The 17,582-nt window shown below is 33.9% G+C and overlaps 1 protein-coding gene across 8 annotated transcripts in view; it reads right to left on the bottom strand.

The window, feature by feature from the left end:
* The window catches only part of ZNF280D (zinc finger protein 280D), a 247,229-nt gene that overhangs the window by 28,163 nt on the left and 201,484 nt on the right, over positions 1-17,582 (bottom strand). For all 8 annotated transcript variants that reach the window (XR_006293287.1, XM_043555352.1, XM_043555349.1 and 5 more), the window contains one exon: positions 4,509-4,554. Coding sequence is in view for 7 of the 8 variants with exons in the window: in XM_043555352.1 (XP_043411287.1) it covers positions 4,509-4,554 (46 nt within the window). In the remaining variant the exon portion in view is untranslated. The remainder of the gene's footprint in view (positions 1-4,508; positions 4,555-17,582) is intronic.

The following is a 17,582-nucleotide window of genomic DNA, read 5'->3' as shown; positions in this document are numbered from 1 at the left end:
GGGTTAGGATCCAAAATCTATAAAGAACTTATAAAACTTAACACCCAAAAAACAAATCACCCAATTCAAAAATGAGCAGAAGACATGAATAAATATTTTTCCAAACAAGACATACAGATGGCCAACAGACACATGAAAAGATGCTCAACCTCACTGATCATCAGGGAAATACAAAACAAAACTACAATGAGGTATCACTGCATATCTGTCAGAATGGCTAAAATCAACAACACAAGAAATGAGGTGTTAGAGAAGATGTGGCTTGCACTATTGATGAAAATGCAAACTGGTGCAACCACTGTGGAAAACAGTGTGGAAGTTTCTCAAAAAGTTAAAAACAGAACTACCCTACCATCCAGCAATTGCACTGCTAAGTATTTACCAAAGAATACAAAATACTAATTCAAAGGGATACATGTACCCCAATCTTGAGATTGGGGTTATTATCTACATTATCTACAATAGCCAAATTATGGAAACAGCCCAAATGTCCATCAGCTGATGAATGTTTAAAGAAGATGTAGTATTACTCAGCCATAAAAAAAGAATGAAATTCTTGTCATTTGCAATGGCATGGACACAGCTAGAGAATATTATGCTAAGCGAAATAAGTCAGTCAGAGAAAGACAACACAATATGATTTCACTCATATATGGAATTTAGGAAACAAAAGAAATGAGCAAAGTGAAAACGAAGAGATATGCAAACCAAGAAACAGACTCTTAATGACAGAGAACAAATTGATGGTTACCAGAAGGGAGGTGGAGGGGATGGGTAAAATAGGTGATGGGGAACAGGGAGTGAGTGCACTTGATGTGATGATCACTGGTTGTGGTATGAAGTGTTGAATCAGTATATTGTACACCTGAAACTAATATTATACTATATGTTAACTATCGGGAATTTAAATAAAAACTTAGAAAAAAAAGGCATCTCTACCTGATTCTTCTTACTCCCTACCTACATTATAATGAAACTCCACTAACCCTCAAATTGGAGGGGAAGATTCATGGTATACATACAGTTATAGAACAATAGCAGTAGACTGTTGAGCATACAGAATACAAATAGTTGTGTAACAGAGGCTATGTTAGAAGCCACTAAATCATAATTCCAACTATAATCTAGTATAGGAAAGGAACTAACTTTCAAAGAGAAAATGTAAAACTACAGAATGAAAAAGAGTGATACCAGGAAAATATTATCTGGGCATGATAACACCATCTAATCAAAATCTTGAAGATTAATTCAACCTATCCATCCTATCACAGGTGTACCTAAAATAAATACTTGCATCTATTCAAAGAACTATCCACATCACATTATACTTGAAAGACATACCTGGACCAAGATTGTTCTATGTAGCCTTCCATTCAATATGACTGCCTTTAACGCTGATGATGGCTTGCTGAATTTTTAGTATAAGGTTTTTTTCTTTTAACAAAAAGTAAATTTAAGAAATTTGGATTATGTATAAAAGGCTGGTTTCATTTGACACAGATGAAACAGGGCAATCAAAGGAAAGTAAGAGTTCAAAGATTTAGTCTAGTCAAGTATGAGTGTATCAGCAAAGAATCAGTAGATGACGTGATGAAAATATGGATTCATATTCATATGGATTCATAAATTTTCTTCATGCCTCTACATACTGGAAAGAAGATGGGAAAACTCTGTTGTCCCCACGGCACAGAGACCAACTGTGGCTAGGGGATGGAAGAAAAAATTCCTAATCTCAAGACCCAGAATACAGCCATCTTAAGAGTGAGGCAAACCAGAATACAGAACATCACCCCACGCCCCACCACCCACCTCCAGGCTAGCAAACACCAAATAACAAACAACAGCACTACTGCTGAAAAAAAGGCAACAGGGTAGAGAGAGAAAGACACACCCTCTAAGACTCAGTGTCACAAGGACTAAAGCTGAGTGTGAAACAAGGATATTGAGGGAAAAAACCTCCAGTGATATAACTCCCACCCTAAGCACAAAGAAATACCAGAGGAATTGAACCTGTAGTATGTTAAGAGTAACCATGGCAACAAGAAAGCTACAACCCAGTTCAACTCACTATTAAGTGAAACAAAATTCCATAGTAATGACTTAACATAAGAAAAGGTACACCTATTTGCAGATATATATACACTATTTATCTTAGTACTAGATATAATTTCTTGCTTTTAACCAAACATGATATAACACCAAAAAAAAGCAATGGGAAAAAATGGACTGTAAGGAGACAAAGCAATCAGTAGAACCAGACTTATAAATGACCCAGCTATTGGAACTATCAGACAGAAAATTTTAAATTATTATTAATATGTTAAATCCTTTGGTAAAAAAGGAGGACAACATGCATGACCAGAATGGGAATTTTAGCAGAGGGTCAGAAACTGCAAAAATCAATGCAAATGCTAGGAAAACAACAACTACAACAACAAATGACAGGGATGAAAAATACCTTTGATGAGCTCATCAGCAGACCTGATACACTGAAAAAGTGAATCAGTGAAACTGAATAAAGGTCAATAGGTAGAAACTACCCACACTAAAACACAAAAAAAGTGTGTGTGAGGTAGGGTGGAGACTAAAACAAGGCATCTAAGAACAGGGACAAACATCAAATGGTATAGTATTTAGGAAACTGAAGTAGAAGATACAGGACAGCTCAGAGGAAATTGAAACCCCAAAAGCAGAAGATTCAGGACAGCTCAGAGAACACCAATCAGGGTAAATGTCCCAAATAAATAAACAGCTAGATAAACATAAATAAACATATGTACGATCCAGAATAAGATACATCATGCTCAAACTGATGAGAACTATAGATAAAATAAAGATAAAATCTTAAGGATAACCAAAAAATTTATATATATATATATATACACACACACACACATATATATGCGTATATATACATATATACGCATATATACATATATATACACATATACGCGTATATATACACATATACACATATATATGCGTATATATACATATATACATACATACATATACATATATACATATATATACATATATACATATACATATATATGCATATATATACATATATACATATATACACATACATATGCATATATATACATATATACATATATACACATATATATGCATATATATACATATATATACATATACATATATATATATAAAAGATCAAAATTCAGTAAGACATTCTGTCAGAAAATATGTAAACCAAGAGATAATAAAATGATTCTACACTCACCAAAAAATATCTTTCAAAAATGAAAAATATAGATATTTTTAAATGAAAAAAGCACAGAAGAATTAATTACCAGTAGATCTGCAACGTAAAATATATCAAAGGAAGTTGTTTATGTAAAAAGAATGTGATACTAGACAGAAATGGGGAGCTAACAAAGAAACAACGAGCATTGGGCATGGTAAAAACAGCGGTGAATATGAAACTTTTTTTTAGAATTTTTAACTGCTCTAAAAAAATAACTATCTAAAACAAAAACAGTAACACTGTACTTTGTCTTTATAACCTATATAAAAGTAAAATATATGGCAATAATAGAAAAAAAAGAACTCACAAACTATTAACATCAGGAATGAACAAGAGGATTATCACTGCAGACCTTACAGACATTCAAAGAATAAGGAAATAGTACAAACAACTCTACACAGATAAATTCAACATTAAAAACTACAACTACCAAAACTCACTCAAGAATAATCATATAATCAAAAAAATCCCATTTCTATGAAACTTATTTGTAGTTAAAAACGTTTCAAACAGAAGGAAACTTTCTGTGGTGTAAAAGAAAGCTGCTTGGAAGAAGGCAGCTAATTCTGTCTAGGTCTCACTAACTCTACAAGACAAGAAATGCTGTTCCAAACATAAATGCTGAACCTGCCTCACTTCATCACACTCAGAAGGAGACATGTAATATTTTGTAATATTAAAAATAATGACATCAAAAGAACAAGTACTTGAGCAAAACTATTTCTATACACATCCAGTAGACTGCCTAGTAAATAACATTTATATGATAATCCTGAGTGTTATATTAAGAGTACCAGTTTAAGATAGGTAAAACACATTTAATAAGTAGCTAAAACATAAAATATTTCTATTTTAAAAACTAGTTAAGTCTTTTAAAAAATCCCAGAAAATATAATCATCTGGAAAGATTAGTATTCCAAAGTGTCAAATCTTTGAGGTTTTACTGATTTCAGGATTTTTATATCATAAATTTATCTCCATTAACTCACTAGTTGAACTAAACAACAGGCAAGTGAAATATGTGATGCCTTTGTAAAAACAAAAACACCTTATTAGAGTTACATATTTTTATTATCTAAAGACAAACAAAAAACAAATCTCAAATTTTTTTCCCTGATAATATGCCATATGCCAATAATTATTGATGTACACACAATGAATTGAAATGTCTGAAAAATTAAACCAATAATACTTTCAAATGTATAAACCTTTAAAGTACAAATAAAACAAAATTTACCTCAGACACAGGTTCTTGTTCCTTAGTGGGAGCTTCATTTTTTAATCTTGAAAACAAAATAAGTATTGAATATTTTATATTTACAATGGAAAAATATGAGACAGTTCTTTTTTGCATGTTTAAAATAATTAAAATGTAAATCTAAACTAGATTTGTAAATGACTTCTATAAATGTTTTAAGGGAAAAATAAAATGCACAAAATAAACAGATTCAATAAATGTGCTAATAAATTAATACAGACATGTATTTCCTTCTTTTCTAAAGTTAAGAGCACTTATGAAATTTTCTCTATGTTAAATACAATTATAAATAAAGGACATAATACATTAGTAAAACAATTTCAAAAAAGGAATTACTTTTCATTTAAAAAATGAAAGCACGTTTTATGCCTCATATATAAATATGCATGAGTATTTACTATTATAGGGCTTAAAAAGGGAGAAAAGAGAAAGAGAAATTTTATCTATTATGAAATTCAATGTAATGCTATTTTGATATCTATTATAATTAAAGTGGCAAACTCACAGAAATAATTTAGAATTCTGAAGGATATAGTCTCTTAAGAGCCTTCATAAGCATAGCTCAAATAGTAACTATAAATTTTTAAACTTGGCTTCTAGAAATAAAAAACTAATTGTAACTTATTACAACATTCAGAAAGGCATATACCATCTATAAAATCTTTTGAAATAATTTAATATAAAAGCTAGCTTTCCCAAAAGATCTTTTACAAACTGCTGATAACTCAATATTATTTGCTGATATTATATATTAAACTCAATTATAAACCATATAAGTTGAGTGCCTACCTGATCTAAAATGCCATTAATACATAGTAAGGTGAATTCATTATTTTATGAAGGCTTACAGTTATACCTAAAAGGTTAATACATTTAACATAAGCAACAGTTATACTGACTTAAATTTCATGTACACAAATGAAGACATAGGATAGAAATGTCAAATATCCTAAAAGCTACTCTCATGGTTAATGAAATACAGCTGGTGTACATACATCCTTTTCTTTCTCCATTCTCTGTAGTCAAACTGAAAAAAGTGGGTTGATAAAGGCTAATAATTTACTAGATATTAACAATAATTTGTGTAAAATTACTTATCTATATTTTAATTATTACATGAGATTGCAAACCATTGGAAATTGAGCATGTTTTTTTTGTTCTTTTACTCTGTTAGTAGTGTATTACAATAATTTATAACTAATTTACTAAACAAATTTAAGCAAATAAAACTTGCAGAAATATTGACAAAATGCATAAATGTCAATCATTTTGGGAGTCAAAGATTTTGTAATTCTCGAAAGTGTTTAACTGTGAAAAACAATATTCATACAGATGAAATTTCAAGTGTTTAGTCTAACCTCATTGCTTTAATGATTTATACAGGAAAATGCTAGTCTTAAGAATAATATCTACAAAATAGTAAGAAAATATGAGACCTTAGTCTGAAGAAACAAAAAGTAAACATTGGACTAATGAAATTTTAAAGTAAATTTGAATAGGAATGCCTGGGTGGCTCAGTTGGTTAAGTGTCTGACTCTCAATTTTGGCTCAGGTCATAATCACACCATTCATTAGAGTGAGTCCACGTTGCTTGGGATTCTCTCTTTTTCCCTCTGCCCCTCCCCCTTTAGCACACTCATGTGCATATACTCTCTCAAAAATAAATAAATTTTAAAAATCTTTAAAATAAATTTGTATATTACAACTGATTTTTATTTCTAAGCAGTTAATATTTTAAACTCAGTTTGAAAAGCCGTGCAACAAACTACTCACAAAGTAGTTTAAACATATTTTATAAAAGAATTTTCCTTCTCAGCTTATTACTGAAATATTATCAAAGATCAACCTTACATTCTTACAAAAGAAACTTTACTATGCTTATCATTTTCACATATGGCTGTTCTAATGAACGGATTTTATGCAACAATTAAAATGAAAGCCAATAAGTATGTGTTACTATTATTGCTGACATTTCATTTGGGGAAACTGGGTCCTCCTACTATCTCTGGAAGGTAGGTTAGTGACAGAGGTTTTTATTATGCTTCATTTTACTGGCTAAGAAACTAGTAAATGAGAACAAAGTAAGTTATTGAAATAATTAGCAGTAAGAGGTCTATGATCCCAATCTTATTTTAACTAGACTGATATTCTGTTTATGGAACATAATTATAATAACCAGCAAAATACTTAAGAAAATATTTAAAAAATTAGAACAGCACACTATAAAAAATTTCAGAGTTACAAATTCATCACTAAAATGTACACTACATTTTTATAATTACAAAAGCATACTTTAAGATTAACAAATTAAAAAAAGATTAACAAATTTTAATGCAACTCATTAACATTTATTGGAAAAGAAAAAAATGTTCTTACCTGTAATTCTTATTCATTAAAGATACCTGCTGAAATAGTCATCATTTGAGATATTCAATTGCTTGGCAGAAGACAGTGAAATTTGCTAAGCTCAAAGTTCTGAGCTAAAGACCTGCTATTTAAGTTAATTACACTTTTCACCTGGGAATGTTGCAATAACTTTTTATAGAAAAATGTAGTACAGCATTTAAAACAAACACTAAGATTTCAGTGTAAAGAGAACAGAAAGACTGGTGATCAATTTCAACAATGATTAGAAATCAAGATTGCAAATAAGTTACTTTTCCTCTGTATGTGAACTTGCTGAAACAGATCTTTCTGATAAAGGACAATCCTTTCTCTCTAAAGGTTAAAGTAAACTAAATGTCACTTCTTGCATTTTTCTGCAGGTCACATAACTAATCCAAGGCTACATGTAAAATAAATATTTCAGGTCAATTACATTAGTGTGTTCTTTGCAGGTTTCATTCATACTATATACATAACCACGGGTTAAAGGGAAGAGCTATAAAGGGAAAAATGTTCAGATTCATTTCAGCCAGGCTACATTCTTTCCTTCTAATCACATTTAAAAGCCCCAAATTTCAATGCTGAGTTTTAAAATGTAATCTTCAATTTCAGAATATTTGTAAGCATATGAAAAAAGCTAAAAAGTTGTAAAAGCCAATAGTAAAATCAATCAGCTCTTAAGATCTTCCACTTAGACACTCATGATTGGATTTAAGATAGTAATCACCAGACTAATAAATTGTAGTAAAACATCTAGTCTACCATTTCTGATCATATGTTGTGGGAGATGTTAATAGATATGCAGAAAGGGTAACTGAGCTAAACATTTACTAGGTTGCACATGCATCAGGTACTGTGCTAAGAGTTCCAGTCCAAAGACACAGTCCCTCCTATCAAGGAATTCACCATCACCATAAAGGAAACATATAGAAGCAAATGCTTATGTACTGTTGAAAAAGAGACATCTATATAACGGAATGACTGTACAAAGGACTGAGCCACTATGAAGGGGAACATGCAAGGAAGCAATGAATATACTACAGTAAACCTGGTTTTGCAGCAAGAGCAAGGGTTAGCAAAGCAGGAAGGAGAAAGGGATTCAAGGCAATGCAAAAGAAAAGAAGTATGAAACAAGACAATGATACAAGAACCTGAGTGGTCTCATAAGCCTGAAATGTAGGGAACAAAGGAGAGGGGTCAAAAACACAATTGAAGAACTAGCAAGGACAACTTCAGGGAAGATGTTGATTGCCTGGGTAAAGTGCTTATGTTAAGAACTTTATTTTCAGGCGAACAGGAAAGTATGATTAAATTTGTGCATCAGAAATGCAAAGGGTAGGGATGCCTGGGTGGCTCAGAAGAGTGTCTGACTACTGATTTTGGCTCAGGTCATGATCTTGTGGTCGTGAGCTCAAGCCCCATGTGGGTGGGTCTCCATGCTGAGTGGAGAGCCTGCTTGGGATTCTCCCTGCCCCCCTCTCAAAATAAATACCCCCTCCTCTACTTTCTCCTTTACTATTAAAATAAATAAACATTTTAAGAAAGAAAGAGAAAGGGTAGTATTAGGAGAGGATAGGTTCCACCCAGGAAGTCCAGAGAAGAGACAGTTAATGCCTGTTTCAAGTAAAGCAGTAGTGTCAATAAAGAAGAGGAAGGTTTAGGGAGACAACAAACAAAATAAAAACCAACAGAATATAAGTACCAACTTGATAAAGATAAATGAGTAGAGTAAATAGGACCACCTATATGTCTGCCTCAAGTGGCAAGAGAATGGTAATACTATTAACCAAGAAAGGAAATTCAGGAGGAGAAACAACATATACTGTGGGGGGAAAATGAACTTGTGATGCCTGCAAAACATTCAGATGGAAATATTTACCACTCAGAACTGCTCAGGGTTATTTATTTCATCCTTGAAGAAAAATTCCAACCATCACTTCCAAACAGATAACCTCAGAGTCATCATCCAGAGCTTTACCCCACCCCCATTTTTATTAGTTTATTTCAATCAATCAACAATTCAATTCAGAAATATCACAGTGTATTAGAATTAGACTTGAGCCCTAAGAGATTGTACAACTGTCCCTGTCTTATAGATGAGAAAAATCTGAGCCCAAAAATGCTAAATAAGTCTATTAAGCAATAGAACCGGGATTAAAAGTGGTGGCTCTACTTCAAATTTCCACTGCATTGCTTCACAGCCAATTCCTTTCCTGTGAATCAGGCTCCCTTATAATCATTCCAAGAAAAGTGAAAAAGCTTAACTGATCTCTCTGCCTCTGGATGTTTTCCACTCTTAAATATGCTGAGTATCACTGCCAAATTAATCTTACTAATAGACCAATTTATGGCCATTGTTTGCTGAAATGTCCTATTGCCTACAGTACATCAATGCTGCAAGTGTGTCAGTTGCTGCCTACCCTCCTGTGAAAACACACTGAAGCTCAGTCCCATGTAGCTCCACAGCCAATCAGAAACAAAGCAGGAATTACATGTGTAACCACAAGTACAACCAGAGAAGTAATAGCGTACAGTGCTTATTACTTTGGTCTCTGAAGACAGACTGCCATAATTTAAATGGAGTCTCTCTACTTGAAAGCTATGTGACCTTGAGCAAATTATGTATCTGTACCTCAACTGTCTTACCCATAAAATTATCCATAAAATTGGCACACATCTCATTAATTTGTGAGAATTAAATGAGTCAATAAATACAAAAGAGAAGAGTGTCTGGCACATTACATGTGCTCAATAAATGTTAGTTATTATTAATGACATGGGTAGAGTTGGGAGTCAACCTTACTGTCCAGAATTTATTTGATGTACCACACAGGCTCGTAAAGCCTTTTACCACTTACATATCCTTCATATTTTGAGATTTCCCTGCCATACTTCCCCCAACTCTTAAACACAATACATTAGATATTTGTTTTGATTGCTGGTATACTCCTGTTAGGACCAGCCTTATTTGCTATCATATGAAATTATCTATCCACTTCTAAACACTTAGGTATGATCTAACGTTAGGCAAGATAAGAGTAAAAAACCACTCTGTATGGATAGAAGAAAGAATTAACAAGAGACAGGAATCAAAAGAAACAAAATTTTTTGTGAAATTGTGAAGCAAAAAAATTAATAATAATAAGACCATTAGTGAAGGCAGAAGATTCTGATGCCAGACTAGGGCTCTATTTTGTCATTTTGTTGGCAATATTGAATTAATTCTGGAATATTTAATTTATAATAAACAAGCACCATCAGGACCAGAAGACTGAAAAAACTAGTAACCTTAGAATCACAGGCAGAAGCTGGTACAGTTTGTCCTAAATGAAGGACTACACTAAAGTTTCATTTATCTTTTCATTTCACTGATTCTCCCATCCTTCTCTGCTTACCGGGTATCAAAAATAGAGGTCCAAACTGCCAGAAACCACCATATTTTGACACATAGCTCCTACCTACTGACTGGTAATTACATAGTAGGGGCAAATATATTGTACCCACTTTGAAAAGGAGAAACCATTTTAGAATTGCTCAAGATTTGGTTTGACATATTAATGTCCATGGTAGGGGAGAGAAATCCAAGGGCATGAGCCCCCATTATCTCCAAACCCAGTTACATTTCAACAGTTTAGAGAAGGTAACCACAAAAGACCCTGAAAAATCAAAGCAATCTTGAGAAAGAAGAACAAAACTGGAGGTATCAGAATTCCCAATTGCAAGATATACTACAAGGTTGTAGTAATCAAAATGGTATGGTACTGCCACAACACACATAAATCAATGGATCAGAAAAGGCAGACTAGAAATAAACCCTTGCTTATATGGTCAATTAACCTATGACAGTGAACACTGGCAAAACTATACAATGGGGAAAAGACAGCCTCTTCAATAAATGGTGGTGGGAAAACTGGACAGCTACATGCCAAAGAATGAAACTGGACCATTTTCTTACACCATACACAAAAATAAACTCAAAATGGATTAAAGACCTAACCGTGAGACCCAAAACCATACAAAACTCATATGAGAACACAGAGGGTAGTATCTCTGACATCGGCTGTTACAATGGTTTTCTGGATACGTCTCCCTTGGCAAGGGAAACAAAAGCAAAAATAAACAACTGGGACTATATTAAAATAAAAAGCTTTTGCACACCATACACAAAAATAAATTAAAAATGATGAAAGACCTAAATATGAGACAGGAAACAATCAAAATCCTAGAGGAAAACATAGGCAGCAAACTCTATGACCTCGGCCATAGCAACCCCTTACTAGACACATCTCTGGAGGCAAGCAAAACAAAAACAAAAATAAACTACTGGGACTTCATAAAGATAAAAAGCTTCTGCACAGCAACAGAAACAATCAACAAAACTAAAAGACAACCTATGGAATAGCAGAAGATATTTGCAAATGACATATCTGATAAAGGGTTAGTATCCAAAATCCATAAAGAATCAAACTCACAACCAAAAAATAAAGAATGCACTTAAGAAATGGGAAGATATAGACATTTTTCCAAAGAAGACTTCCAGATGGCTAACAGACACATGAAAAGATGCTCAACATCACTCACTATCAGGGAAATAGAAGTCAAAACCACAATGAGATACCACCTCACACATGTCAGCATGGCTGAAATTAACAACACGAGAAACAACAGATGTTGGCGACGATGTGGAAAGGAGAACCTTCTTACAATGTTAGTGGGAATGCAAACTGGTACAGCCATCTGGAAAACAGCATGGAGTTTCCTCAAAAAGTTAAAAATAGAACTGTCCTACTGTCCAGCAATTGCACTACTAGGTATTTACCCAAAGGATACCAAAATACAGATTTGAAGGGGCACATGCACCCTGATGTTTATAGCAGCATTATCAGCAATAACCAAATTATAAAAGAGCCCAAAAGTCCATCGACTAATGAATAAAGAAGGTGTGTGTGTGTGTGTGTGTGTGTGTGTGTATACTGTATTTTGATATACATATTTATGTAAATACATATATATATATATGGAATATTACTTAGCCCTCAAAATCTTGCCATTTGCAATGATGTGGATGGAGCTAGAGTGTATTATGCTAAGTGAAATAAGTCAGAGAAAGACAAATACCGTATGATTTCACTCATATGGAACTTAAGAAACAAAAGAGATGAACATAGGGGAAGGGAGAAAAAAAACAACAGAGAGAGGGAAGCAAACCATTAGAGACTTAACTATAGAGAACAAACTGAGGGTTGATGGATGGAGGTGGGAGGAGATGGGCTAATTGGGTGATGGGTATTAAGGAGGGCACTTGTTGGGATGAGCACTGGGTGTTATGTGTAAGTGATGAAATCACTAAAATTCTACACCTGAAACCAATTTTACCATATATGTTAACTAATTAAAATTTAAATAAAAACTTGAAATAAAAAAAATGCTTTTGGGGCACCTGGTGGCTCATTCACTTAAGTGGCCAACCCCTGACTTCAGCTCAGGTCATGATCTCACAGTTGATGAGATCAAGCCCCACATCAGGATCTCAAGACAGTACAGAGACTGCTTGAGATTCTCTTTCTCCCTCTCCCTCTGCCGCTTCTAAGTTCATGCGTGCACTCTCCCTCTCAAAATAAATAAACTTAAAAAAAAAAGCTTTTCCACAGTGAAGGAAACCATCAACAAAACAATAAAGACAATATACTGAGAAAAAATATTTACAAATGATATATCTGACAAAAGGCTAATATCCAAAATATATAAGGAAGTTACACAACTCAACACAAACATTTCAATTAAAAAATGGGCAGACGAACTGAATAGATATTTTTCCAAAGCAGACATACTAATGCCCAACAGTCGCATAAAAAGATGCTCAACATCATTCATCATCAGGGCAATGCAAATCAAAACCACAATGAAATCTTGCCATTTGCAAGATAGATAGAGCTAGAGTGTATTATGCTGAGTGAAATAAGTCAATTAGAGAAAGACAAATACCATATGATTTAACTCATGTAGAATTTAAGAAACAAAATAGGTGAATATATTGGGGGGGGGAGGAGAGAGGGAAACACACCACAAGAGACTCTTAATGATACAGAACAAACTTGAGAGTTGATGGAGAGAGATAGGTGGGAGATGGGATAGATGGATGATGGGTATTAAGGAGGGCATTTGTGATGCGCACTGGGCGTTGTATGTAAATGATGAATCACTAAATTCTACTCCTGAAACCAATATTGAAGTATTTTAACTAAAATTAAAACAACACAGTGAAATATCACTTTAAATCCTGTCATAATGGCTAAAATCAAAAAGACAAGAAAGAACAAGGTGAGGATGTACAAAAAAAAGGGACCCTTGTGTACTGTTGGTGAGAATGTTAATAGCATGGCCACTGTGGAAAACAGTATGTAGGTTCCTCAAAACATTAAAAATAGAATTATCACATGACCCAATAATTCCACTACTGGGTATTTACCCAAAGAAAAGGAAAACATAAGTTCTAAAAGATATATGCACCCCTTTGTTCATTGTGGCATAAATTTATATGGAAGCAAACCAAATATCAATATATAAGTGTATAATGAAGAAGTTATATATGTACATATATATATAACTTGTACATATATGTACATACATGTGTGTATATGTATGTATATATGTGTACACACACTGCAGTATTATACAGCCACAAAGAAGGATGAAATTTTACCATTTATAACAACATGGATAGACCTAAAGGGCATTACACTAAGTGAAATAAGTCAGATACAAAAAGACAAATACTGTATGATTTCACTCATATGTGGAATCTAAAAAACAAATGAATAAACAAGCAAAAAGCATAAAGAGACCTATAGAGAGAACAAACTGATAGTTGCTGGAGGTGAATGTGGTAGGGAATGGGAAAAATGTGGGAAGGGGAGTGGAGATCCTGGCTTCCAGTTATGGAATAAGTCATGGGAATAAAAGGTACAGCATAGAGAATATAGTCAATGATATTACAATAGTGTTGTATGGTGACAGATGGTAGCTACACTTGTGGTGAGCGTAGCATTTATAGAGAAGTTGAATTACCATATGCTGTAACCTGAAACTAGTGGATTACTGTGTGTCAACTATACTCAAATTAAAAAAAAAATTAGGGGACCCTGGGTGGCTCAGTTGGTGAAGCGTCTGACTCTTGATTTCGGCTCAGGTCATGATCTCACGATTTGTAGGATGCAGCCCCACATCGGGCTCTTTCTTCACTGACTGTGGAGCCCAATTGGATTCTCGCTCTCCCTCTCTCTTTGTCCCTTCCCCACTCATACTTTCTCTCTCTCTCTCAAAATAAATAAACTTAAAAAATACTTTTTTAGTTTAGAGAAGGAAATAAGCCCAAAATAAATTCCATGTACCTCATAAATGAGATCAGTTTGCCTTTTTCCCACTAAATCAAATATATGAAGTGAAGACACTGACCATTTTGAATACTTAAGGTTCTCTAACTTAGAGAATGTGTTCAGAACAAATAATTTCTCCAAATAATTTCAGAATTTCACAAGAAAATAATGGAATGATTTCTTACATACTCTTCAATGGTCACAGTATTCAATGGAAGTAAACATTTTTACTTACTTTTTAAAAATTTTTTAAATGTTTTCATTTATTTTTGAGACAGAGAGAGACAGAGCATGAGCGGGAGAGGGGCAGAGAGAGGGAGACACAGAATCTGAAGCAGGCTCCAGGCTCTGAGCTGTATGCACAGAGCCCGATGTGGGGCTCAAACCCACAGATTGTCAGATCATGACCTGAGCTGAAATTGGACGTTTAACGGATTGAGCCACCCAGGCGCCCCAGAAGTAAACATTAAAGAAAGATAGTATTCCTAAACATAAAGCTTACTTTAAAAGGGTGCCATTCTGTTTCTAAAAGAGCTTACTTGTGGCTTACATTTATGAAGGATAATTAATGAGTTACTGGTATTGTTTAGAGTGGTATAATAGTGATATTTCTCTTTGGGAACAAGTCCAGATTCTCTGTTGGTATAGTATTTCACAAAAATCACATAATGTAATATATACATGGTATTACTGGCTTAACTGGTTATGAAATCAGTTTACTATGTGGCCCTGTGAAGATGTGGACTCAGTGTCTACAATTCTGATTGGCTTATTCTGTAATTACTCTGATGGCATGAACTATGCCTTATTCATGTTTCCATATCCAGCACTTGATACAGTGTCTTGCACACAGAAGGCAAGAAATCCATGTTTGGGTCAAGGAATATATGGGAGGGTTATTTATTTACATCATACTATTAAAGAGCCATGCAGTTACAATTGGTGTTAAGAATAAAACACAGTAGCCATTCTGAAATAAGACAGAGGAACTCAGTTTTAAGGAAAGTAAGTTTTCTGTTTTCATTTCTTCCTAGTACTCTTTTAAATTAGGAGTATTTAATAAAACATAATACAAATTTTTATTTGTAAAATATTTTACACTCCTGCAATCTTCTAAACAATAGTATAAAGATTATTTTTAAATTTATTTCACAAATGAAACTGAAGTAAGTAACTTGAACATAAAGTTAATAAGAGAGAGGAGTCTTCAACTCCGGTGTTTACTGTACTTTGATTAAAACAAACTTAAAGGTAACTGAGACAACCAAATCAACTTCTAAAATCACTTTAAACAGTGGCTTTTAGTGCATTTGATTCAATCAATAAAGTAGACAACTGGTTAAGTAGCCTAGTTTTCTAAGTTTGAGGTTTTGTGGATTTACTATGGACTCATACTCTCAGGATGTGTTAGAGGGGAATATCTTTCTAACCTGAACTTGTCAAGAAAATTAACCTTGCAAAAAACCTGAAAATTTACTTCTATTCTATGTTATAATTAATTCACCCAGATAGTATACTGGAGAAGACAGAGGAAGAAGAAAATGAAAATAAGGGAAAAACAAATAGAAAAGTACAATTCCATGATTGAATTACACCCTAACATTGTAAAGTTTTTAAAAAAATCATTTCAAAGGTCTACAAAAGGAACAGCAACTTTACTACTACTACCTGGCATAGTTATACATATCCATAAATCTAGTAATATCGAATAAGTAGCCAGGAAATGAATGCCTACTAATAATTTTAAAAGTTTTCTTTTAAAGGGGGATTCTATACGCTCAAAGGGAATGTTTTCTCCTCAACAGAGAGAATTATGTACTAGTTTTCTTTTTTTATTTTTTTAAATTTATTTTTGAGACAGAGAGAGGCAGAGCATGAGTAGGGGAGGAAAAGAGAGAGAGGGAGACACAGAATCTGAAACAGGCTCCAGGCTCTGAGCTGTCAGCACAGAGCCCAACGCGGGGCTCAAACTCACGGACTGTGAGATCATGACCTGAGCTGAAGTCAAATGCTAACCGACTGAGCCACCCAGGTGCCCCTATGTACAAGTTTTCAACAAGGGTGTTGTTTCATAGTCTCTAGACAAGAAAAGTAAGAACTATACTCAATCTGACATTAAAGAATTATATCAGATGCAACTGAAGCACTTCAGTAAGATGCCATCCACCCAGCAGTTTGGAGGAAGGTACTGCAAGACCTTTGAACTACAAGCTGAAATTACGAATAACTACAGTGCAAATCGATTGCACTAAAACTCTCAATGATAAGAAGATGCCACTGACAGGTGGTTTCCAGGGTCTCCTGTCATCAGCAGTAGCAGTAATTACAGTATTAACAGCAGAAATAGCAGGAGCAGCTGGAGCAGTAACAGGAAGAGCCTTAACAGTAGCAGCAGTAGTAACAGCAGGAGCTGGAACAGCAATGGCAACAACATGCATTTATTAACTACTTTTTGTCAGGCCAATGCTAAATAATTTTAATTATTGAAGTTAATAATTTCAATTATTTAAGTTAATAACTTAACTAATTTAATTTTCATACATTATGTCTTTTTCTAACAACTCTGTAAGGAATTCTCACAGACCTTTCACTGATGAGGAAGCTGGGGCTCAACGAGCTGGTTAGATACACAACTAGCACTTAAGCCTAGGGCTGCCTTATTTCACAGCTGCACTCCTTTCACAATACCATACTTCACAGTGGGATGGAGACAGATATTTTTCCATGTGGAGGATTCCAAACAATAGGTTCCTACATTTCAATAAATGACAAAGGAAAGGAGATGCACAGTAGCTTCTCCAAGTTTGGAGATGAGAGCAAACTCAGGTAGTCAAATACCAAAATGATTAGAGTGAGGCTGCTGAAGGATCTCAAAATCAGAGAGATGGACTGAAAATATGAGATGAACCACAGTGCAATCAGCATAAGGCAGGATAATTAGGTGAAAAGACTATTCTTACTATTTATAAAATACAATTATGACTAAAGGGAACCTAGGAGCATTCACAGACATTCTCAAACAGCAGTTTGGTGAGCATCAGATACCAAAAATCTAATGGCATGACTACTATTTGCTTCAACAATAACTCTAAAAAATATATATATACTGGGTTAGGAAAAGAAAGTTAACAAAACTGATCTGTGAAAATGGTATGGGAAGCTTAGGTTGAAAATAGTAATCCTAATGAAGATTAAGAAAATGCAGGCAGAAATAAAATCATGAACAACAGTAATATAACAACAATAGTAACACTGATACCTTTACACTTGTATAGCACTTCCTATGGACCAA

The sequence above is a fragment of the Prionailurus bengalensis genome, chromosome B3 (assembly GCF_016509475.1).
Source record: "Prionailurus bengalensis isolate Pbe53 chromosome B3, Fcat_Pben_1.1_paternal_pri, whole genome shotgun sequence".
Taxonomy (NCBI): Eukaryota; Metazoa; Chordata; class Mammalia; order Carnivora; family Felidae; genus Prionailurus; species Prionailurus bengalensis.
Note: the sequence above shows the minus strand (reverse complement) of the source record. Positions and strands in the feature narration are given on the sequence as shown.